The sequence below is a fragment of the Rana temporaria genome, chromosome 2, assembly GCF_905171775.1.
Source record: "Rana temporaria chromosome 2, aRanTem1.1, whole genome shotgun sequence".
NCBI classification, from domain to species: Eukaryota; Metazoa; Chordata; class Amphibia; order Anura; family Ranidae; genus Rana; species Rana temporaria.
In genome coordinates this window covers 387,829,376-387,855,576 of record NC_053490.1, presented here as the reverse complement: position 1 = coordinate 387,855,576, position 26,201 = coordinate 387,829,376, and the positions used below count along the sequence as shown (strand labels likewise).

Below are 26,201 nucleotides of genomic sequence, written 5' to 3'. Positions count from 1 at the left end.
GTCGGGTATGCAAATTAGTAGTTACGGCGATCCACAATGGTTTTTCGCGTTCGCTACGTCGCTGCTAGTCTAGTTTCCCGTCGCAAAGTTAGTCGTCGTTTTAGGTGCCCTAACTTTACACAGCACACGTATGTGCTGTATAAAGTATGGCCGTCGTTCCCGCGTTGAAATTTAAAAATGTTTGCTTCTTGCGTAAGACGTCCGGGAATACGGAAGTACGCTACGCACGTCACTTCGCGCAAAGCACGGCGGGAAATTCAAAAGAGAGCATGCGCAGTAGGTCCGGCGCGGGAGCGCGCCTAATTTAAATGGCACACGCCCCTTTGAATTACGCGGGCTTACGCCGGAGGCCGCCGGCAGAAGTTTTCACGCAAGTGCTTGGTGAATCAGGCACTTGCGCTGAAAACTTGCAGCGGTGTAACGTATCTATGATACGTTACGCCGCCGCGATTCTACGTGAATCTGGCCCTAAGATCTTTTCTACACCCTGTATAGATAAAGCTGAGGGTTCACCTGCGTGACAAGTAAACCATTAAAAAGATTAGCTACATTGGTTAAATGTTTCTTGTAAATATCATAAAGATGGTCATGCAGGCGATCCCTCAATCTGCGTGTGGTGCGACCAACACACTGAATAAGACAAGGGCCGCACGTAATCACATATATAAAAATACTTAGTGTTACAATTAATGAAAGAAGTAATGTCATGATTTCTGTCATTACTAGTAGAATGCACAGAATCTTCCCTCTTAATATGTGAACAGCAGGGGCATCCACTAATGTCACATGCAAAGGTACCTTTGCACTGAAGCCAGTGTGAAGGATATGTGTTTGGGGTGTCATTAGGAATACAATGGGGGTTATTTACGAAAGGCAAATTCACTTTGCACTACAAGTGCAAAGTGCACTTGAAATTGCACTGAAAGTGCAGTCCCTGTAAGACCCCTTTCACACTGGGGCATTTTTCAGGCGCTTTATCGTAAAAAAAAAATGCCTGAAAGAAGCTGCATCTGCAGTCCCAATGTGAAAGCCCAAATACTTTCACACTAAAGCGCCTGAAAAACGCCCCAGTGTGAAAGGGGTTTTAGCATTAAAAAAAGCGCCTGAAAGAAGCCTCATCTGCAATTCCAATGTGAAAACCCAAGTGCTTTCACACTAAGGCCTCCTCGTACACACAACCGTTTTCCTCGGCAAAATCCATCAAGAAAACTGCTGTCAGAGCTTTTTTGCAGAGGAAAACGGTCGTGTGTATGTTTTTCGTCAAGAAAACTGTCCTGGATCTGGACGAGAAAAAAAGAGAACATGCTCTTTTTTCTCATTGGGAGTCTCAATTTCCTCGTCGTGTTTCTCGTCGGGCTGGTTTACGACGAGAAACACGTTTGTGTGTATGCTAAGAAACCTGCGCATGCTCAGAATAAAGTATGAGACGGGAGCGCTCCTTCGGTAAAAGTAGCGTTTGTAATGGAGATAGCACATTTGTCACGCTGTAACAGACTGAAAAGCGCGAATCGTCTCTTATCAAACTTTTACTTAACACACAGTAACATGAGATTAGCAAAAGCAGCCCCAAGGGTGTCGCCAGTGGAATCGAACTTCTCCTTTATAGTGCCGTAGTATGTGTTGTACGTCACCGCGTTTGAGAAGGACGAGATTTTGTCTTGACAGTGTGTACGCAAAGAAAGCTTGACAAGATACTCGTCAAGCCTGACAAGGAACTCGTAGAGGAAAACGATGTTTCTTTTACGACAAGATTCTCGGTCGTGTGTACGAGGCCTAAGGCGCTGCACTGGCAGGGCATCAAAAAAAGTCCTGCAAGCAGCTACTTTGCAGCACTTTAGGAGCATTGAATGGTGTATTCAATGTATCTAAAGCGCTGCAAAGTAGCCCCTAAAGCGCCCCTTACCATTGAGGCGCTTTTTTAATGCCAAAGCACCTAAAAAACACCCAGTGTGAAAGGGATCTTAGCGGAGCTTTACCAGCGTTTTCGGGCGCTGGCAGTGTGAAAGGGCTCTGAAAGCGCTCAGGCTTTCACATTGGGATTGCAGATGAGGCTTCTTTCAGGCGCTTTACATGAGCTTTTTGTAACGCCAAAGCACCTGAAAAACACCCCAGTGTGAAAGGGGTCTAAATCTGAGGGGTAGATCTGAAATGAGGGGAAGCTCTAGTGATTTTATTATCCGATCCTATGCTGTTTTTAATTTTCCTTGCATGTCCCCCTCAGATCTGCAGCGACTGCACTTCCAAGTGTACTTTGAGTGCAATTTAAAGTGCACTTTGCACTTATAGTTTGCACTTGTAGTGCAAAGTGGATTTGCCTTTAGTAAATAACCCCCTATGATACCTGCAGCAAATCACACACCCAGTGCGTTTTGAGCATGGCGCGGGAAACACCCATTTTGGTGTGGACCGCGCCGAAAGTCATGGATTTTCAAAATGGGAAAAAATGCTAATTAAAAAGTAAGAAAATGTGGAGAAATGTGTATGACATAGCTCGACAGTAACACTTACACTGTCGGATCTTAAATGTAATTACTCCGCCCCCGGCTAGATGGCGTTTACGTTCAGGTCTCATTTGTTTATGCAAATGAGCCTGATACGCCGATTCCCGAACGAATTTGCGTCGCGTAACCGTCGCTAACGTCGTTTGCGTAAGCGTAAACTTACCCCTGCTATATGAGGGGTAAGTTTACGCAAGTCCCACGTAGGCCATGTTAAGTATGGCGTCGGGTCCGCGTCGTGTTTTTCCGTCGGCCACGTCGTTTCCCTAAGTCGTTCTTGAATACGACTTTACGTCAATGACGCACACGTCGAGAACTGGAGCATGCGCACTGGGCTATTTTAAGCACGGTGCATGCGCAGTTCGTTAGAATCGGGGGCGCGCTTAATTTAAATAGAAGCCGCCCCCTTGGAGATACGCGTGGCTACGCCGGGCCATTTACACTCCGCCACCCCAAACTACGGAGCAAGTGTTTGGGGAATACAGCACTTGCTCCTGTAGGTTGGGGCGGCGGAGTGTAAATGGTTTACGCGCCGCCCGCCTACATTTAGCCAGAATATGGCCCATAATCATTTCCCTTTAAAAGATCACTGATGTTCAGATTACATTTATTTGTATTTTTGTTTTCTCTTACCATTTCTATACTTGATTAAAGCTGTTATTAGTGATGTGCGCAAAATAAAAATAAAAAAATACTGGCATGCATGACATTCTTATATGAGGCAAACAGCTTGCTTTTTGTCTTTATACATTATCGAAGCTTTCCGGATAAACGATTTCTCAACAATGCATCTGTTATCTGTAGATATTATGAAACTGACATATGACAATTTGATACTTGGCCCTTTGTGTCTGAGGCCAGCAGAAAATCATAGGCTGCCTGGGGTTCATCGTCACAAGGATAATGCAGAATGATATATTTTGACTCCTCTGAAGCAAGATGCCCATGCATACTGGTAATATTGTGTTCTGGTAGGAAATACTGGGCTCATTCACACAATAATACACATAGAAAAGTATAAAACTGTGCAATTTGTCCAGTGTATAGTGTACACTTACAAACTTCAATTGGACCATGCTAGAATGCAGCATGCAGGGCTCTTTCACAATGCATTGTAATGTAGTGTGGTAGTGAGAATAGTGTGGTAGTGGGAATAGTGTCATAGTGGGAATAGTGTGGTAGTGGGAATAGTGTGGTAGTGGGAATAGTGTGGTAGTGAGAATAGTGTGGTAGTGGGAATAGTGTCATAGTGGGAATAGTGTGGTAGTGAGAATAGTGTGGTAGTGAGAATAGTGTGATAGTGAGAATAGTGTGATAGTGAGAATAGTGTGGTAGTAAGAATAGTGTGGTAGTGACAATAGTGTGGTAGTGAGAATAGTGTGATAGTGAGAATAGTGTGATAGTGAGAATAGTGTGGTAGTGAGAATAGTGTGGTTGTAAGAATAGTGTGGTAGTGAGAATAGTGTGGTAGTGAGAACAGCATGGTAGTGAGAATAGTGTGGTAGTGACAATAGTGTGGTAGTGAGAATAGTGTGGTAGTGAAAATAAAGTGATAGTGAGAATAGTGTGGTAGTGAGAATAGTGTGGTAATGAGAATAGTGTGGTAATGAGAATAGTGTGGTAGTGAGAATAGTGTGATAGTGAGAATAGTGTGGTAGTGAGAATAGTGTGATAGTGAGAATAGTGTGGTAGTGAGAATAGTGTGGTAGTGAGAATAGTGTGATAGTGAGAATAGTGTGGTAGTAAGAATAGTGTGGTAGTGAGAATAGTGTGTTAGTGACAATAGTGTGGTAGTGAGAATAGTGTGATAGTGAGAATAGTGTGGTAGTGAGAATAGTGTGGTTGTAAGAATAGTGTGGTAGTGAGAATAGTGTGGTAGTGAGAACAGCATGGTAGTGAGAATAGTGTGGTAGTGAAAATAAAGTGATAGTGAGAATAGTGTGGTAGTGAGAATAGTGTGGTAATGAGAATAGTGTGGTAATGAGAATAGTGTGGTAGTGAGAATAGTGTGATAGTGAAAATAAAGTGATAGTGAGAATAGTGTGGTAGTGAGAATAGTGTGGTAATGAGAATAGTGTGGTAGAGAGAATAGTGTGATAGTGAGAATAGTGTGATAGTGAGAATAGTGTGGTAGTAAGAATAGTGTGGTAGTGAGAATAGTGTGATAGTGAGAACAGTGTGGTAGTGAGAATAGTGTGGTAGTGAGAATAGTGTGGTAATGAGAATAGTGTGGTAGTGAGAATAGTGTGGTAGTAAGAATAGTGTAGTAGTAGGAATAGTGTGGTAGTGAGAATAGTGTGGTAGTGAGAATAGGGTGGAAGTGAGAATAGTGTGATAGTGAGAATAGTGTGGTAGTGAGAATAGTGTGATAGTGAGAATAGTGTGATAGTGAGAATAGTGTGGTAGTGAGAATAGTGTGATAGTGAGAATAGTGTGATAGTGAGAATAGTGTGGTAGTGAGAATAGTTTGGTAGTGAGAATAGTGTGGTAATGAGAATAGTGTGGTAGTGAGAATAGTGTGGTAGTAAGAATAGTGTAGTAGTAGGAATAGTGTGGTAGAGAGAATAGTGTGATAGTGAGAATAGTGTGATAGTGAGAATAGTGTGGTAGTGAGAATAGTGTGGTAATCAGAATAGTGTGGTAGTGAGAATAGTGTGGTAGTAAGAATAGTGTAGTAGTAGGAATAGTGTGGTAGTGAGAATAGGGTGGAAGTGAGAATAGTGTGATAGTGAGAATAGTGTGGTAGTAAGAATAGTGTAGTAGTAGGAATAGTGTGGTAGTGACTAGTGAGAATAGTGTGGTAGTGAGAATAGGGTGGAAGTGAGAATAGTGTGATAGTGAGAATAGTGTGGTAGTGAGAATAGTGTGGTAGTGAGAATAGTGTGGTAGTGAGAATAGTGTGGTAGTGAGAATAGTGTGATAGTGAGAATAGTGTGGTAGTAAGAATAGTGTAGTAGTAGGAATAGTGTGGTAGTGACTAGTGAGAATAGTGTGGTAGTGAGAATAGGGTGGAAGTGAGAATAGTGTGATAGTGAGAATAGTGTGGTAGTGAGAATAGTGTGGTAGTGACAATAGTGTGGTAGTGACAATAGTGTGGTAGTGAGAATAGTGTGGTAGTGACAATAGTGTGGTAGTGAGAATAGTGTGGTAGTGAGAATAGTGTGGTAGTGAGAATAGTGTGGTAGTGAGAATAGTGTGGTAGTGAGAACAGTGTGGTAGTGAGAATAGTGTGGTAGTGAGAATAGTGTGGTAGTGAGAACAGTGTGGTAGTGAGAATAGTGTGGCAGTGGTAACAGTGTGATAATGAGAATAGTGTGACAGTGAGAATAGTGTGGTAGTGAGAATAGTGTGGTAGTGAGAATAGTGTGGTAGTAAGAATAGTGTAGTAGTAGGAATAGTGTGGTAGTGAGAATATTGTGATAGTGAGAACAGTGTGGTAGTGAGAATAGTGTGGCAGTGGTAATAGTGTGATAATACAAAAGAACCTGTTGATCCTGCCATAAATCATGTGAGCTTATACCTTCCTGTGATCTCTGCTTGTACTGAACTCTTATTAGTTAGTATTGCTTCCAGCTCTCTCTGTGGGTGACGGAACACCTCCTCGTATGTCATGTAGATAAAAAGAGGGAGGAGTTCTATGGTCACATGATCCGAGAGTGACAACGTTGCTCCTCCACAGATAGGGAGATCTTTGTCTGCCCCAGGATATGAAGTGTGTAAAAATATTACTGGCAGGATTATCAGATTAAAATAAGGATAAAAATGCCTTTCAAATAATACTAATGCAGCCACTGAAATATACGATGGGTCTTCAAAAAGTGGCATCCTTTTATAATATAATAGAGTTAAAAAAAAGCGCAGAAACCTTTTGGAGAACCCTTGTATAATACATTTCTGTTCCTGGGTTTAGATATGTTTTAAGGACCAATCACACAAAACTTACACGTGTACTTTCCTGGGATCAATAAAAAGAAGCATGAGGTAGCATAAGAAAACTTCTCCTATCAGGAATAGGGTGAGCCTGGAATATAAACAGAAAAAAAAGCATATAAAGGTTACTATTTTGCAGCTTTTCATGTGTTTTGAGCTACACAAAACCAGGTGATACATAATTACATAGGTTGGTAAGGCTGGATAAAGACACCAGTCCACCCAGTTCAACCTGTATATTTGGTGTATGTGTGTTCATTTCAAAAATGATTTCCCCTATCACTGTATACTGTGTTCGCTAAGATACCCCTCCAAGAGTTTTTCAGATTCTTTCAATACTTCCCGCTGACACCACCAATTGTGGAAGTGAATTCCACGTCGTTGCCACCCTGACAGTGAAAAAAACCCCATACGCAGTTTAAGGTTATACCGCTTCTCCTCCAATCTCATTGATTGGTCTTGTGTCTTCTTAAACTCCCTGAGACGGCATAGTTTATTCCCTATGTAAGAATCACAATTGAGGTATTTTTATATCGCTATCATATCTCCTCTCAAGTATCTCTTCTCCAGAGAGAATACGTTTAGTGTTTGTAGTTGTTCCCCTTGTTTACTTTGTGAATGAAAGTGATTGGTGTGTCCTCTTTTAGATCCGGCACCTCATCCCTATAGATTATGGTAAAGGATTGTGAAGGATGAAAGGGATTATGACGGTGCCAAATATGAATATATAAGTATTTTATTTGTAATAGAAAAATAGAAGATAAAAACAATAGTAATCGACTAAGATTGACATAAATTGTTACATAGTCCCGACATGTTTCGGCAAATTGTTGCCTTCCTCAGGGGTGTGAGTCAATCAGTATGTCTTTATACAATCTAGTGGAAGATATACATGCATAATTAATACAATACAGTATAAAAAAATGAATGTCTCATGACTGAAAAACATGACTGAATTCTCAAAAGGCTCAATGCACACACAATGATCTCAGGTGTGGAGATGATCAGGTGAAAGTGACCAGAGTTGCAGGGGGCTAATATTAGTCCCCTGCAACCGCACTAAGGTTGGAGTGTTGCTGTGATTGGCGCTGCGATTTGCTGCACTTTGGCTTTGCTTCTTGTTTGGACTTACAGGGTATGTATGGCTCTCACTCTGGTCATTTTCACCTGATCATCTCCACACCCGAGATCATTGTGTGTGCATTGAGCCTTTTGAGAATTCAGTCATGTTTTGAGACATTTATTTGTTTATACTGTATTGTATTAAAGTGGAGGTTCACCCGAAAATTGCTATTTTTACCCTTAGATTCCTGCTCATTTAGTCTAGGGGAATCGGCTAGTTTATTTAAAAACGAAGCTGTACTTACCTTTTTAGAGAGCGATCTTCTCCGCCGCTTCCGGGTATGGGCTGCGGGACTGGGCGTTCCTATTTTGATTGACAGTCTTCCGAAAGGCTTCCGACGGTCGCATCCATCGCGTCACGATTTTTCGAAAGTAGCCGAACGTCGGTGCGCAGGCGCAGTATAGAGCCGCAGCGACGTTCGGCTTCTTTCGGCTACTCGTGACGCAATGGATGCGACCGTCGGAAGCCTGTCAGAAGACTGTCAATCAAGAATGAACGCCCGCTCCCGAAGACCCATACCCGGAAGCGGCGAAAAAGATCGCTCTCTACAACGGTAAGTACTGCTCGGATTTTAAAACAACTAGCCGATTCCCCTAGACAAAACGAGCATCCATCTAAGGGTAAAAAAAAATGTATGGGTGAACTCCCGCTTTAATTATGCATGTATATCTTCCACTAGATTGTATAAAGACATACTGATTGACTCACACCCCGAAACATGTCGGGACTATGTAACAACTTATGTCAATCTTAGTCGATTACTATTGTTTTTATCTTCTATTTTTCTATTACAAATAAAATATTTATATATTCATATTTTTGTTTGGACTTCTCTGTATGACTTGTTTAAATGGCACTGTCATAATCCCTTTCATCCTTCACAATCCTATACCTTGTTAACTTTGTTGCCCTTCTCTGGACTCTCTCCAGTTCCCACACCTCACTCCTGAGGATTGGTGACCAGAACTGGACATCATATTCCAGATCAGTGGCAGGTGGTGCTCAATATTTTAAGGGGGGGGGGGGCGCATCAAACCAATGCCACCCCCACCCACGAGAGATGGACGGGAAGGTGGCCCCCCCAATGGAAAGGGACGGGGAGGAGGCGACATCCCCCCCCAACAGGAGACGGACAGGAAGGTGGCAATCACCCCCCCCCCACCATGGGAGACGGACGATCTGAGGCCTCCTTACTTTAGGATCCATCTGGGGTAGGGCTGCTGCTCCTCGCTGTCTTGTTTCAGAGCCATTGCTTCTCTTCCTGGCCGAACAGGAAGTGGGTCCCAGACCTGATTGGCCAGGAGTCCTAGGCCAATCGGGTTTCAGGACCCACTTCCTGATTGGCCGGGAGGAAAATCAGGAAGAAAATAACGAATATTAATTTGCTATTGTCACACAACTGGGTGGGCTCAAGGGTGCAGTGCTCTGAACCCTGAGCTCACCCCTTCTTGAAACCAATTAGAGCCTCAGGCTCTAATCACATGCTTAAAAAAAACTAATTAAAATACATGCATCTAGCACCTTGCATGTAAAATAGGGGCCGGGCGCATGGATTGGGGGTGCGGCGCCCCTGCATCCCATATGGATGGGCCGCATTTTTTCCAGATGTGGCCGAACCAGAGTTTAAAAAAATGGCAGGATTATTGTTTTATCTCTGAAGTGAAATCCCTTTTTAATGCATACTAATATTTTGCTAGATTTGCTTGCTGCCACTTGGCATTGCGTGCCATTGCTAAGTCTGTCATCTACTGGGACCCCCAAATCTTTGTCCATCCTGGATCCCCCCAGAGGTTCTCCGCCTAGTGAGCAATTTGCATTCAAGTTTTTAGGACCCAAGTGCATTACTTTACATTTCTCAACATTAAATCTTAAACCTATTTATCACAAACCCTTTGGACGTACTCCTGTAATCAGTTTTGTATCCATGAAAAAACTCTATGGTCCATGCCTACAAACCGCAGTTTGAAAATTAAGCGTTTATGGGGAACTGCATCAAATGCTTTTGCAAAATCCATATACACCACATCCACGGCCTTCCCTTTTCTAGATAGTAGCTCACTTCCTCATAGAATGTTAAAAGACTGGTCTGGCAAGAATGATCCTTCATAAATCAAAGCTGATTACTACTGAATACTACTAATAATACAGTTTTTATCGGCAAATTCTTGGATATAGTCCCTTATCCCCTCCAATAGTTTACATTCTATCGATGTTAGACTGACTGGCCTGTAGTTTCCAGGAATATGTTGTGATGTGTTACTAACAATACACTCATTGTTTTTATACCTTTTCTTTTCCTTTGTAAAAACTGGGGAGAAGTATGCATTTAGTACAGTTGCCTTCTCCTTGTCATTTGTAACCAACTTCCTGTTATCATCCTTTATGTGGCCAATATGCTCTGACCTTGGTTTTTTACTGTTAATATATTTAAAAATGTCTTGGTATTTTTTTTTCAATCTCCTTTGCTATGTGTCTCTCGTGGTCTATTTTAGCTGCCCCGGTTGTGTTCTTACACTTGCAGTTCTTGTAGTGTTGGAATGCTGACAATGACCCCATGGCTTTATATTTTTTAAAGGCCATTTTTTTCTATTTAACTACATGCTGACCAGCCGCCACAGTTGTACTGTGGCAGGTTGGCATGGCTGCGCGAATCACCATCATGGTAAGTAGGCTCTGTAAATCGATATGGCAGTCCCCGGAGCCGATGCACGTAGCCAGCGGGCGCAATGTCTGCCGGGTACCCACGATCGCTCCTGACAGAGCTAGAACAGGCATCTGTGTGTGTAAACACACAAATCCCGGTTCTGTCAGGGGTGTAGAGACAGATCGTGCGTTCTAACTAAGTAGGAACAGCGATATGTCTCCTCCCCTTGTCAGTCCTATCCCCCAACAGTTAGAACACACAGTGAGGTAACACATTTAACCCCTTGATCGCCCCCTAGTGTTAACCCCTTCCCTGCCAGTGACATTTATACAGTAATTAGTGGCTATTTTTAGCTCTGATCGCTGTATAAATGTCCCTGGTCCCAAAAAAGTGTTGCAGATCGCCACCATTACTAGTAAAAAATAATAATAATAAAAATGACATAAATATATCCCCTATTTTGTAGATGCTATAACTTTTGCGCAAACCAATCAATATACGCTTCTTGCAGGTTTTTTTTACCATTAAATATGTAGAAGAATAGATATTGGTCTAAACTGATGAAGAATTTTTTATTTCTTTTTTAAATTGAGATATTTATTTTAGCAAAAAGCACAAAATATTGGGGTTTTTTTCACTCTTTTTTTGTTTAAAGCACAAATAATAAAGACCGCAGAGGTGAACAAATACCCCCCCAAAAAAGCTCTATTTGTGGGGAAAAAAGGACATAAATTTTGTTTGGGTACAATGACGCATGAACGCACAATTGTCAGTGAAAGTGACGCAGTGCCGTATCGCAAAAAATGGCCAGATCATTAAAGAGGAAGTAAACCGCCCTGTGAAAAACCTAAGCCTACTAGCTCATTATGTGCCACTTACCTGAAATCAAAACCCCCTTAGTCCTCCTCGTTCGCCGCTGCCGCCGCCATGTCCCCTCGCAGATATTTTCTTGTTTCGCTGCTCCGGCGCTGTGGTTGGCCGAAGCGGCGATGACGTCACGTGGAGATGACGACCGGCAGATCCCCGCACATGCGCGAAAACATGACATTAACCCAGGTTATGCCATTGTGAAAAACTGCACTTTCAGTGCACCTGCGCCGTTGTCTACGGTGCGCATGCGCCGTAGACATCGGCGCCTGTAATTAATGTAAATATCTCCTAAGCCGTGCAGGTTTAGGAGATATTTCTTGCACCTACAGGTAAGCCTTAATCTAGGCTTACCTGTAGGTGCAAGTTGTGTAGTTGAGTTTACAACCACTTTAAGGGAGCAAATCCTTCAGGGGCTGAAGTGGTTAATTTGTCTTTTTACATTAATGTTTTTCCACCCAGGTTTAATTTTAGCTCTTTTATATTTATTGCCCATTGGAATGCACTGGATAATACCTTTATTTAATGTGTTCCTAAAGTAGTCCCATTTTTCCTCAGTGTTCACTGTTTCTAGGATTTGGTCCCATTTGATGTCTTGTAGTATTGAGCACAGTTTAAAAAAGTTGGCTCCTTTGAAATTTTGTATTCTTGTACTACCCTTGTGCCTCCTTGTCCTATGATTTATGCTGAATGCAATTATCCTGTGATCGCTGGTTCCCAAATTGTCCCAAATTTCCACATCTGCGACCAGATCTGAGTTATTTGTAATTAATAGATCCAGCAATGCATTCTTTCTAGTCAGGGCAACCAACAGTTGAGACATGAAGTTGTCCTGTAAGACATTTATGGAACGACAGGCCCTAAATGAGTGAGCTGGTTCTTCTGCCTAGTCAATATCTAGATAATTAATGTCCCACATTATGACATTGCCCTGCCTAGTCGCCTTTTCTACCTTTGACAGGAGATCCAACTCCTTCTCAATCTAAATCCTCCCTGTGTACTGGCAGCTCCAGTCTTCCATTTTGTTGGTAGGTTCCTGGCATTTGTGAACATGCCTCTCAGTTTTGTACAGGCATGTATTTTTTCCTCCTCAGATTTTATGTGGCTGCGAATATGTTTTGCCAATGCACTTACCCAGGGTTTAGGTATTAGGGTTATATTACCACTAATTATTATTATTAGATTATTATTATACAGGATTTATATATAGCCAACAGTTTGTGCAGTGCTTAACAAAAAAAGGCAGACATTACAGTTACATTACAATTTGGTACAAGAGGAATCAGAGGGCCCCGGTCCACTAATGCCTCCATTAGCACCCTGTGACCTTTGCTCACTGCTGGCTATCACTTTCTCTGCCCCCCCCCCCCCCGCCATCTAGTTTAAAAGCCCCTTCAACTTTTTGTCCAACCATCCTTCCTGCACCAATTCTTCAGCCACTGTATTTATTAATTTTTTTAAAGGGGGAAGTTTGGTAAAGTGGTTCTAAAGTCAAATCATTATTTACCCTAACGCATTCCCTGCATAATCATTAAAGGGGAGTTCCACCCACAATTTCACTTTTTAAATATAAATACCCCTGTAATACACAAGCTTAATGTATTCTAGTAAAGTTAGTCTGTAAACTAAGATCCGTTTTGTTAGGTTGTTACAGCATTTAGATTTTATAATCTAGAAATAGACCGTGGCCATCTTAAGTGTGGGCATCATGAAGCCAGACTGTATGACTTCCTGGATTTCAGCTTTGCATATCTCGCACATGCTCAGTGCACAAGCAATGTAATAGGTTTCAGTCAGGTTTGCAAGGACTACTGGGAAACATGATGCCTATCCCAGAAACCCTTGCAAATAGCCTAGGCTATTAAGGAGGAGGAAGTAATGAAGGACTACAAAATAAAGGTATTTACAAGCAACAAATTAAATAAAAATTGTCCATTCTGAACACTATGAGATTAGAGCATGCAGCACAGACAAACATAAAAAAATGGGTGGAACTACTTGTTCTGGCTGCCACCCACCAAACATTTACCTGACTCTCCTCTCTTCCCACTCTGACAGGCTTCTTATGCAGCAGCAGCAGCCATTAGCTCCTGCTGCTATCAGTCAAATCCTGTGAGGAGGGGGCGTAACCAAGCCGTGCTGTGTGTGTTTACAGATGCACACAACCCAGCTTGGGAGCGTGATGCACACAACACAGCTTGCTATGGGGGTACTCACAGGAAGAAGATGTGGACAGCTCTGGCAAGGGACTGCTAAAGAAGAAGAAATGGACCACTCTGTGCAAAATCAGTGCACAGAGCAGGCGGGTACAAACCTTTTTTTATTTCAGGAAAAAAGAACTGCCTTTAGAACCACTTTAACGTATGCCCTTAGTGGTACTGTGCCCTATACAGATGTCTTTACTACTTTTTGTTTTAAAAGTACAAAAGAGCAAAACATAACCAAGTGTTCTACTATAAATAAATCCAGACAGCGCAGCAAAGTTATGATGAAAAAAAGTACCAGCTTTCCATTAGTCAGAGCATAGCTGGAAACCACAGCAACTCTGTTGGACACATAAACCCCTCTGTCTTAGGAATCATTTTGGCATTAAATAGATTCAAATCTAAGACAGAACTACTTATTTGCCAGGGAGATCCCAAGGTTCAGTTGTATACATACTAATGAAAAGCATATGAGAAACATTATTTCTAAACTCAATGGAGCTGTTTCGAAGTCAGAAGTCAGCAGCTAGCTATCAATTGAAGTCACTCTGCAGAATCTTCAGTATGGATTTAAACTCTCTGCGCCCCTTATAGGGAGATTTCCCTGTACTTCCTGTCCTATGATCACCTGTCACTGGCACAGGAAGTGAGGCGAAATCCTCCCAATCTGCACATAGACAACAATAATATCCTATGTACACAGTAAAAAGAAGAGAGCACAAGTAGGTTCGAGGTACAGTTACAGTAGTTTTATTAACATTTAAGGTGATAGCAAACAAAGCAAACAACCAACATGTTTCAGGTGCTTCAGCAGTCCCCCTTCACCAGCATGTGTGCAGCTATCAGGCTTAGTGTGCTTATCGTGCAGTTCCTCATTAGGGTAGCTGATTTAACAGAACTTGGGGTGCAAAAGTCCCTGAATTAACCTGGTTATTCTCTCTCTTTTCCTTTTACTATATACATAGCTTTCATCTAAGGGGCCTATTTGAGCCTGTTGGTCTCTAGAAAGCTGACTTTGCTCTCCAGACTTTTATAGAGACTTATTTTGGGGCTTGACAATCTACCCACACTGTTTTTTGAACAATAAAGACCTGACTGAGGTTCTAGCCCTTCCCATCTTTACATAAATACATTTTTTTTAACCACTTCAGCTTTTCCACCTGTATACCACCTATTGGCCCGAAATAATTTTTACATTTCTCGTATGGACCTATTAAATCACTAATAATGTTGTCATTATTTAAAGGAGAAGAAGCGCCAAAGCTCTTTTGGCTCTACTTCTCCTGTGACCTGTATTCTGCTGACAGCAGGTGATCTGACAATATGGTTCTTACTATCGATATGGGTCCTGTCTTGACTGCGCAGGCGCAATCCTTGCCGATGGGAATCACCGAACCTCCAGGGCGACGTGGAATTTGAGGTAACATCCTCCAATCCACGGGGATGTTAAGGAATGAGCCTGGATGCCGCCCGAGGTTCGGCGATTTCCGTGGGCTTCATCCGCGTCTGCGCAGTCAGGCAGGGAACCATCTCGATAGGGGAACCAGATCGACAAGACACCGGCTAAAGCCCACTGTTGACTGATTTTACTCAGCTGGTCCAAACTCTGTAAAGATCCCGACTTTAATGTCAGGATCCGCCCAGATGCCTGAACCGGCATCTGAGCACTAGAGGGGCAGAGCAGAAAGGCACTGACTGACAGTCACAGCTCTCTGCTCAGTTAAGATTGAGAACTGAGCAATCAGCGGTCTTTGATCGTTCAAATCTCTGTGTTGATTGTAAGCTCTCCTGAGCAGGGCCCTCTTAATCCTCTTGTATTTTATTGTATTGTAACTGTATTTTCTCTCTTTTATATTGTAAAGTGCTGCGTTATATAAATACTGTATTATTATTATTATTATTATTATTATAATAATAATAATAATAATAATAATAGAAGTGGCGGGGGACAGATGCATCCGGGGGACAGAAGCAATCTGATTTCCTAAATTTAGCATGCAGGCTGAATGAAAAAAAAATGTCATAGCGAATGGCCAGCTTTAACCCACAACTATTTAACTTGTGTTGATTTGGAGAGATTTCTAATCATTTCCTGTTTCAGTGATCCCTGGGTCTACTACAGGAAATGAGGGTAAGTCTCCCCAACAAGAGCGCAATGAAAAAAATAAAAAATAAATGTGATAAGTTTTAACCCTTTGCTACTATCCCAACAAAAACATAAGGGGCTAGTGTAAAAGGCGAAAAAATATTAAAGAAACTAAGGGCTCTTTCACACGCCTGCCAGTTTTTTTGGCGGACCTGAACGGGCGCTCCGTGCTTCTCTGACATCCGACCCGCTCCGTTCTGCCAAAGTGTGACAGAGGAAAAACCTACTTTTCCATCCATCTGGCCGATCTGATCGAGTGAACACAGACAGATGGTTCGTGTTCATCCAATCCCCCCATAGGGCAGAGTGGAGAAAAGACAGGGCGGTCCCTGCACAGTGTGCGGGGACTGCCCTGTCATCCGCCGGCTCATCGGGGATCAGCGGAGCGATCCCTGCTGAGCAAGCGGAGGTTCACGGGGCGGATCATTACTGATCCGCCCCGTGTGAAAGGGGCCTTAGGCAATCAAGTAAGGTCTCTTCAGTAATATAATTTTTAATTCCTAGTATCTCTTGGTAATAATAAAAAAAAAAAGAATATTCTTAAAAGGTCTCTCACCATCCAAAACAGTAGACTGACAAGCAGATTCCCAGCAAGGAGGCCACGCTATGTCTGATTCTTGGTCCATACTGAGAGGGAGGTAGGTAGTATCGGAACAAAAAGGCCAGGATCAACGCAGAGAACTGCCCCACAAGGAAAATGCGCTAAAGAAGAAAATAAAAGGCATATGTGAACAGCTGAAAGGGTTCTTTGACCATGACTGTTACTGTTAGACAATTAAATCAGTATATACAAATATGGAAAGCAGGATCAGCTATTGTCACACTACACAAAGGTCATCCAGATGGCAGAGTAGAAAGTTATAAACAAACCATGTCTAGCATAACTGGAATGTTGCTGCATTGATAATTCCCATACAAATGTGACATATACTCTATATGCAGCACTGATAAACATTTTTTTATTAGGAAAAAAACGGTCAACCTTACACCTGCTGGTTTGTATATTGAACTATGTGAAAATTGTATGCTTCTGGGTGAAATGATATTGAAAAGAATGCACAACTGCTGAAATCAAATGTTTAAAAGATATTACTGATCCCTTTATGGTTTTTAAAGGCTTCATTCAGATGGGTGCTGAGTAGGGTGACCACGTGTCCCGGATTGCCTGGGACAGTCCCACATTTTGCAGGTCTGTCCCAGGCACATTCATTCCAGGATAATACAGTGTCCTGGAATGAAACTGACACAGCCACCCCCCTCGGGCCAATCTGATGCCCCCAAAAAAGGCTGCCACATCACCGCCTTACTCACTGACAGTACTTGTCCTGGCCGGAAATGCCTGGAGGAGCACAATCCCGCCCCTGCTTGTGATTGGAGAAATTATAAATCCCGCCTCTTGTGTCCAATCACTGTGCTGTGATTTGTTACAGCACAAGCTGATTTTTGGGAAGGGAGGGTGTCCCTGAATGGTAGTTTGGAAATGTGGTCACCCTAGTAGAGATGTTTGTTTTCACACTGGCATCCTCCCTGAGCTGTCATATGTTGACATGTGGCTGTGTCCATGAGACTTCTACATGACAAACTGGAGGATGCAGAGAACCCGGCTCGCAGGGATAACCTGAGAGTATGTGGCCTCCTGCAAAAACTGTGACCACTTTCAAGCCAATTTGTTTTTGTGGTGGAAATGAAACCAATTCCTAAACAATCAGTTCTGAGTTTCTCATTAATTGATTTCTGTAAGTGTTTGATGCCAAAAGTGATAGCATTGAGGCCAAAAGACTAGCTATCTTTGTCTAAACAATCATTTCAGACATTTAGCCAATCAAAATAAACATACAGGATAACTGATTGTTTGAAGAATCAATGCAAGTATAGGCAATATTAGTAAATTATTAGGAACTACTAAAATGTGCCTGTGAGCTCAGGCTTAAAGGGGTTGTAAACCCTCGTTTTTTTTCACCTAATGAATCCTATGGCAGTCACCGAACCCCCCCCCCCCTCATCCTTCCGTTTTACTTACCTGATCCCATTCATCTCTTTGGCTGGGACGTGCTGTCCCTCTCTCCACAGGGTCCCGGCTCTTGGTTGGATAGATTGATAGAAGCGCAGCCATTGGCTCCCGCTGCTGTCAACTAAATCCAATGATGCGGGCACCGATGAGGGGGGGGTCCGGCATTCGTGTCTTTGGACTCAAATGCTGGACTCTGGAGTGTGCCCGCAAGTTAACCCCCCCCCCCGGGAGAACGCTTCTCCTAGGGGATATTATCTGATGCGGGGAGGACCCGCTAGAGCCACCCAGGGACCCCAGAAGAGGAGGATCGGGGCCACTCTGTGCAAAACACGCTGCACAGTGGAGGTAAGTTTGATATGTTAGTTATTTAAAAAATAAATAAAAAACGATCCTGTACAATCACTTTAATATAGAACTATATGCACTTTTTTTTCCATTTTTGGATAGAGTTAGGGAGGGTTATAATCCCTGTCAGATTTTTTGTTTCACCATCTGTGCCCCATCGGGGAGATTTCCCTTCACTTTCTGTCCCATAGCTAACAGAAAGTGAGAGGAAATCCCTGCAAATCAAGGGAATTCCTTGTGGACCCCCGGGTCACCAGAACTAGTGTCCCCCTCTATTATCTGGAGATAACCCAAAATGTATGATTCTCTTTTACTTTCAATAACAGTACACAGGACAAATAGAGAGGAGGAATGTCCCTAACCAGGGCACAGACAGCAATAAAGAATGTCAGGATTTCTAATCTCTCTCCACTCTAAAAGGAAAGTTTTGCCTTTAGTTCTACTTTAAATGACAAAATAATTGTACAATTACAAGCTTCAAATGAAGGGTGTGTCTTTGTTTAAGACCGTGATTAGAAGATAAGCATGCAGGACCTATTCAGTTTAGATGCTTCCAGGTTTTAAGCCTGCTACACATGAGCAGGTTCAGTTCTGCGACTTAATCACATGACTACCACATTTTGCTTTTCCTGGTTAAAAATGCATAGGGCGTGATTTTACATTGGACAGAAAACCTGCATGCATCGACAACAGTCCTGCTCAGGGAATTTTGTTTTTGTAACTATTCCAATAATGCAGGTTTATTTAAAACAGTTACTTGTTTCCCAAGTCAGGTAATACTAATTATTTTTTAAAGCTGTTAACCACTTGCTTACTGGGTACATATACCCCCTTCCTGCCCAGGCGAAATTTCAGCTTTCAGCATTGTCACGCTTTGAATGACAAATGTCGTGCGACGTGGCTCCCAAACAAAATTTACGTCCTTTTTTCCCCACAAATAGAGCTTTCTTTTGGTGGTATTTGATTACCTCTGCGGTTTTTATTGTTTGCGCTATAAACAAAAATAGAGCCACAATTTTTTAAAAAACACACTATTTTTTACTTTTTGCTATAATAAATATCCCATTTTTTTTTTATAAAACATTTTTTTTTTCTCAGTTTAGGCCAATACGTATTCTTCTACATATTTTTGGTTAAAAAAAAATCGCAATAAGCGTATAGTGATTGGTTTGCACAAACGTTATAGCGCCTACAAAATAGGGGATAGAATTATGACATTTTTCTTTATTGTTTTTTTTTTACTAGTAATTGTAGCGATCTGCGATTTTTGTCAGGACTGCGATATTACGGCGGACACATCGGACACTTTTGACACATTTTTGGGACCATTCACATTTATACAGCGAACAGTGCTATAAATATGCACTGATTACTGTATAAATGTGACTGGCAGGGAGGGGGGTTAACACTAGGGGGCGATCAAAGGGTTAAATATGTTCCCTGCTAGGTGAATCTTACTGGGGGGGGGGGGGAGGGGACCGATGGTTGTCCCTATGTACAAGGGACACACCATTGGTCTCCTCTCCCTAACAGGTCGTGGATCTATGTGTTTACACACAGAGCTCCACGTCCCTGGCTCTGTGACTGCCGATCGCAGTCCTGGATTACTGGTGGCTCCGGCATGCATGCGAGGGAGTGACGTCATCGCAGCTCCGGCCAATCACAGCGCTGAAGTAACTCTGGAAGTGATGTCGCCGGCTGGTGCTGTGTAGGAGCACCGCAGCGGGGGCTTCGATCTCAGGTGAGTACTACATAATGCATCCATAAACCCTTTCCATTCTTCTTTCATTCCTCTAGCCTAGGGGAATGGGAATTGTAATTCCTGAACAACTGGTCTAACCACTTAATGTAAGGTGACCAGATTTTTTAAATGGAATCAGGGGACATATTTTTTTTTTTTTACTAGTAATGGCGGCAATCAGCGACTCTCTGCCCGCCACTGCCCCCCTCACAGCCTGTCAAGTCTCACTCGCCGGGCCCCGGCTACTACTGGGTGGGGAGCGCAGGAAGATCACTCCGCCAGGGAAGGCAAGGAGATAAATAGGCAGGCGGCTGGCCGAGACGTGAGCCAAGGCAGAAGAACATGCAAGCGGAGATGAATGGGCATGCACCCGAAACTGAAGACATATTCACTCCATGCTGACCAGCACATGCTCATCAGAAAGGGGCACAGATAATGGAAAAAAAAACACCCCTAAGGTACTAGGTGCGGCGGAGCGGGGGGGTGTAATTCCGATTTAATTTTTTAATTCTGCAATGACTGTCTTTGAAATTGCCCCAGCCCCTGTTCAAACCCAATCCGGGGACAAAACTGGGGACAAACTTGGTCTGGGGACAGTGTCCTCAATCCGGGGACTGTTCCCTGAAACTGGGGATGTCTGGTCACCCTAACTTAATGGCCACCCTATAGCATGTTTACTGCTACAGGGAGGCAGCTGTACGCAGTATCACATATATATACGTGACCCTTCACTTCCGCCTGCAGTGGGTGCCCACGGGCCGCCGGCATGTTGCTTCTTCTGTGATAATTCACAGCAGAAGCCAATCTGCGGGTGCTGGGCACTCAATGTGCTCCGGCACCCACCGATCATCAGCAATACACAGAGAACTGAGATATGTAAACAAGGCATATCTCAGTCCTGACAGGGGTGGAGGGGATGGATTCTGTGTTCCTGCATAGCAGGGACTTGAATCGATCTCTTCCCCTAGTGAAAGCAGCACACTGTGTAAACAAAAACACTGGCTAGGCACACAGTTAACCCTTTGATCGCCCTATATGTTTAACCCCATCCCAGCCACTATTATTAGCACATTAGTGTCATTAGCAGCATATTTTTAGCACTGATCACTGTATTAGAGTCGCTGGTTCCCACACAGTGTCAGTTAGTGTCCGAGTGTCCGCTGCAATATCGCAGCCCTAATATAAGTTGCTGATCGCCGTCATTACTAGTATAAAAAGAAATATATATATATCCCATAGTTTGTAGACCCTATAGCGTTTGCTTAACCACTTGCCGCCTGCCCACCGTCAAATGACGGAGGGACAGTGCTGCTCTCTTTCTGGGTGGATATCATATGACGGCACCCCAGAATGGCCTTAGCTGTTTACCCATGTGATCGGCTGTATCCAATCACAGCCGGTCATATGTAAATATGGAGGTGCCATGAATCGTCTCTCTTTGCCTCACACTGACAGAGTATGTGGCAAGGAGTGCCGATCAGCAGGATCGCTTTACAGGGGAGACCTGGGCAGGTAATTAGGGCACTGATCATCAGTGCCCTGATTACAGAAAAGCCCCATTAGTGCCACCAACCGGTGCCTATCAGTGCCACCAATCAGTGCCCATAAGTGCCACCAATCAGTGCCTATTAGTGATACCAGTTAGTGCAGCCTTTCAGAGCCCATCAGTGCCTCCCATCAGTACCGCCCATTAGTGCTGCCTATCCGTACCGCCTATGAGTACCCACCAGTGCTGCCCATTAGTGCCACCTATCAGTGCCCACCAGTGCCACCTATCAGTGCTCATCAGTGCCACATATCAGTCCCACCTATCAGTGCCCATTAGTACAGCATATTAATGCCTCATCAGTGCCACCTAATCAGTGCCCATAAGTGCCCCCTCATCAGTGCACATCAGTGAAAGAGAAAAACAATTTTTTTCCACAATTTACTGACCGCAACGGAAAAAAAAATGTATTTTCTTTCCCTTTTTTTTTATAAAAAATAAAAATCCAAGCAGTCATTAGAAACTACCAAAAGAAAGCTCTAGTTGTGTGAAAAAAAGATAAAAAAATTTGTTTGGGTACAGTGTTGCATGACCGCACAATTATCATTCAAAATACGACAGCGCTGAAAGCTAAAGAAATGGCCTGGGCAGGAAGGGGGTGAAAGTGCCCTGTATTGAGGCGGTTAAACCAATCAATATACACTTATTGGGATTTTTTTACCAAAACATGGAGCAGAACACATATTGACCCAAGTATATGAAGAAATTCGATTTTTACATTTTTTTTATTGGATTTTTATAGCAAAATGTTGTTGTTTTTCACAATTGACTGTCTTTTTTGTTTATAGCGCAAAAAATAAAAACCGCACAGGTGATCAAATGCCACCAAAAGAAAGCTCTATTTGTGGGGGGGGGGGGGGTAGGTTTATGTACAGCCTTGCAAGACCGCGCAATTGTCATAACTAAAGTAGTGCCGTATCGCAAAAAATGGCCTGGCTATGAAGGGGGGTAAATCTTCTGGAGGCTGGCTAGCTTGGTTTTAAATCCCAGCATGTAGACATGTGCCTATGTTTCCATACCTACACATGTACATTGTATAGAAATACAGGGGGTTATCCTCAAAAGAGATACTCCGACTTAACTGCTGTTCAGTCTGTGTGTAACTTTGGAAACGATCCTCAAAAGGCTTTTTCCAAAGTTACACTTGAATACAATTGAATTACACTGCCTAATTTTAGGATGCAGTACCGCATCCGCCGCTGGGGGCATTTCGAGTCGAAATGCCGTTGCTAGTATGCAAATTAGCACTTAAGGCGATCCACAAAGCTTTCTAGCTTCCTTTTTGCGCCGTAAGTGTTATTTTGCAAGTGTAAAATTAGGGCTCGTTCTACAAAGTGTAAACTAGTTACACCTTGTAAAAGCCCATTCCAGCGACGGCATTTGGTATGCTTTCCCGAGGGAGAACTCCACGGCAATTTGTAAAAAACAAAACCGGCATGGGTTCCCCACCCGTGAGCATACCAGGCCCTTAGGTCTGGCATGGGTTGTAAGGAGACCCCCCCACGCCGAAAAATTGACGTAGGGGGTCCCCCTACAATCCATACCAGACCCGTATCCAAAGCACGCTGCCTACCCACGTGCACCCACCACGTGGGTACCTACCGGAGCATGATGGGACGGTGATGCCTATATAAATGGGATGCAAGGCGCGCTTCCATCATTACAGCGACAAGAGGCGACGAGGCAACATCGGAAGAAAGGAAGAGAAGACCCTGACGCCACAGAAGACCGCGCTGGCTGCCTGTTTGAAATCGAGCTAACACACAAACATAGCAGGCAGCCAGCGCTGAAGAAGAAGGCACCGGAGAGCTGCAGAAGAACCGGGGTTCGCCGAGTCAAGAGCGGAAGAGGGGAGAAGATGGAAGAAGACCCCCGGAGTCCGGAGAAGCCCCCCCCCCCCGGAGAGCGGAAGAAGAAACCCCCCCCGGAGAGCGGAGAAGACCCCCGGAGAGCGGAAGAAGAAGCCCCCCCTGGTAATTGAGCTAATAACGAAGACAGGGGGGGCATCCGGAGCAGAATAATAAAATATTTTAAAAAGCCTTGTGTTGTGTGTTTATTAACTTTTACTTTTTGCCTCCAGGTGAATGGATAGGGGTACGATGTACCCCATATCCATTCACTTAGGGTGGGGGGCCGGTATCTGGGGGCCCCCTTATTAAAGGGGACTCCCAGATTCCGATAAGCCTCCGCCCGCAGACCCCGACAACCAATGGCAAGGGTTGTCGGGAAGAGGTCCTGTCCTCATCAACATGGGGACAGGGTGCTCTGGGGTGGGGGGGCCCGCAGTGCGCCCCCCTGCCCCAGAGCACCCAACCCCCCCATGTTGAGGGCACGCGGCCTGGCACGGCTCAGGAGGGGGGGGGGGCGCTCGCTCGTCCCCACTCCCTTCCTGGCCGGCCGGGTAGCGTGCTTTGGATACGGGTCTGGTATGGATTGTAGGGGGACCCCCTACGTCAATTTTTCGGCGTGGGGGGGTCTCCTTACAACCCATGCCAGACCTAAGGGCCTGGTATGCTCCTGGGGGGGGAACCCATGCCGTTTTTTTCTTTGAAAATGGGCATGGAGTTCTCCCTCAGGAATGCATGCCGCTGTCATTTTTTTTATCCCCGACGCAACTTTAAGCCGTCGCGATCCTCAAAACTCGGCGTAACGTAACTTCGCGCATGCGCAGTACGGCCGGCGCGCATGCGCAGTACGGCCGGTGCGGGAGCGCGCCTCATTTAAATGGGACTCGCCCCATTTGAATAGGAACGCCTTGCGCCGGCGGAATTTTAGTTACACAGCCTGAAATTTCTAGATAAGTGCTTTGTGGATCAGGCACTTAGGTAGAAACTTTAAGGCAGTGTAACTTAAATTGGATTTTTTAAGTTACGTCAGGTTTTTGTGGATCTGGCCCACAGAGCGCGGACGCAGAGCTTTCTACTTTCATTTTACGCCGCTGAACGCAAGAGTGCGCAGCAGCTGTGGGCACGGTCCCATATAATACAATACTGCCCTTGGGGACTGGAAAGGTGGTGTAGCTTGTGCTTGGCGCGCCTGTGTATTGTCCTTCATTTGATATCAGTGCTGTTAGCACCCTGCTGCTTGCTCACTACTCAGCAAATAACAAAGACAGCACATGGACCGCCCTGCTCTGCTCAGACGTTTCCTCCATCGCCAGTGACGTCGCCACGTGCTGTCATCCCCTCACACTCTCAGCCCATGGTGTCACTACAACTCCCTGCTCCCCTGCTTCTCCTGCAGCCCACCAAACTCTCTCTATTAGCAGCAGCACAACTTTAGAGAAGTGTAACTACTTCCCTGCAGTGATGGCTGATAACTCTGAGTCGTGCTGTGCCATGAATAGTGTTAGAAGTAGTTTACATGAAGCCTATCCATCACCTCCCCCAGCACATACATATGTATACACACCTGCTCTGTAGGAAGGGTGGTGACCAGGTGCCACAGAGCCAGCAGGGGTGCCCCTTCTTCAGACACCCCCACTCCTTTCATGTCCTCTCCTGTCCCGAGTCCTCCGTGATCTGTGCTGACAATCCACCCCCGGACTGAGACTTCACTGACACTACCTACTATGACACCCGCCCGCCCTTGTCCTACCACACCCGTACACACACACTACCGTGACAAGTATGTTGCTAGGAGGGCACCCCAGAAGATGTGAATGGAGGGAGGAACTTGGGGAGGGAGTGAGGGAAGGCGGCTCATCTAGTCAGGAAGGAGCAGCACAGGACACTGTCTGTAGGAATGTATTCTCAATGTAGGAGGGGAGCCTGTACCAGCAGAATGACAAGAATGTAACGACACAATGATACACTGTATAAAAAGTACATACTACATAAGAAACAAAGCCCCACCTTGCTGTATGATAGTGTATGTCAATGACTTTATAATAGTGTACTGTATACCATGACAAGAAATCCTTACATCACTGTATAATAGTATATACCATGAGGAGAAATCCTTACATCACCGTATAATAGTATATACCATGAGGAGAAATCCTTACATCACTGTATAATAGTGTATACCATGAGGAGAAATCCGTACATCACCGTATAATAGTATATACCATGAGGAGAAATCCTTACATCACTGTATAATAGTGTATACCATGAGGAGAAATCCTTACATCACCGTATAATAGTGTATACCATGAGGAGAAATCCTTACATCACTGTATAATAGTATATACCATGAGGAGAAATCTTTACATCACTCTATAATAGTATATACCATGAGGAGAAATCCTTACATCACCATATAATAGTGTATACCATGAGGAGAAATCCTTACATCACTCTATAATAGTGTATACCATGAGGAGAAATCCTTACATCACCGTATAATAGTGTATACCATGAGGAGAAATCCTTACATCACTGTATAATAGTGTATACCATGAGGAGAAATCCTTACATCACCGTATAATAGTGTATACCATGAGGAGAAATCTTCACATCACTCTATAATAGGGTGACCAGACATCCCCAGTTTCAGGGGACAGTCCCCTGATATAGGACACTGTCCCCGGACCAAGTTTGTCCCCGGTTTTGTCCCAGATTGGATTTAATAGGAGGCAGGGGCAATTTCAAAGACAGTCAGTGCAGAATTAAAATATTCCGCCGTGCCTACTAGCATAGGGGGTTGTATTTTTTCCATTATCTGTGCCCCTTTCTGATGATCATGTGCTGGTCGGGGGGGGGGGGGGGGAGGGAATATTTCTTCAGTTTCGGGCGCATGCCCATTCAGCTCCGCTCACATGTTATTCTGCCTTGGCTCAAGTCCCGGCCAGCCACCTGCCTATCTCCTTGCCTTCCCCGGCGGAGTGATCTTCCTCCGCTCCCCATCCAGTAATACACGGGGCACAGAGAGTAAGGCTTGAGAGGCTGTGAGGCGGGCGGCGACAGGCAGAGAGTCGCTGATTGCCGCCATTACTAGTAAAGAAAAAATATGTCCCCGGATTTCATTTTAAAAATCTGGTCACCTTACTCTATAATAGTGTATACCATGAGGAGAAATCCTTACATCACCGTATAATAGTGTATACCATTAGTAGACATCTTCACATCACTGTATAATAGTGTATACCATGTGGAGAAATCCTCATTCACTCTATTATAGTGTATACCATGAGGAGAAATCTTCA

General features: G+C 44.0%; 1 protein-coding gene across 1 annotated transcript in view; it reads right to left on the bottom strand.

The window, feature by feature from the left end:
- Positions 1–24,697, bottom strand: part of LOC120927350 (lysophospholipid acyltransferase 2-like) — a 92,094-nt gene extending 67,397 nt beyond the window's left edge. Inside the window, exons 1-3 of the mRNA XM_040337951.1 lie at positions 24,467–24,697; positions 15,969–16,114; positions 6,442–6,519 (exon numbers count right to left, since the gene is read on the bottom strand). Of these exons, the coding sequence (XP_040193885.1) occupies positions 6,442–6,519; positions 15,969–16,114; positions 24,467–24,547 (305 nt within the window). The 5' untranslated portion in view covers positions 24,548–24,697. The remainder of the gene's footprint in view (positions 1–6,441; positions 6,520–15,968; positions 16,115–24,466) is intronic.
- Between the last annotated feature and the right edge of the window lie 1,504 nt (positions 24,698–26,201).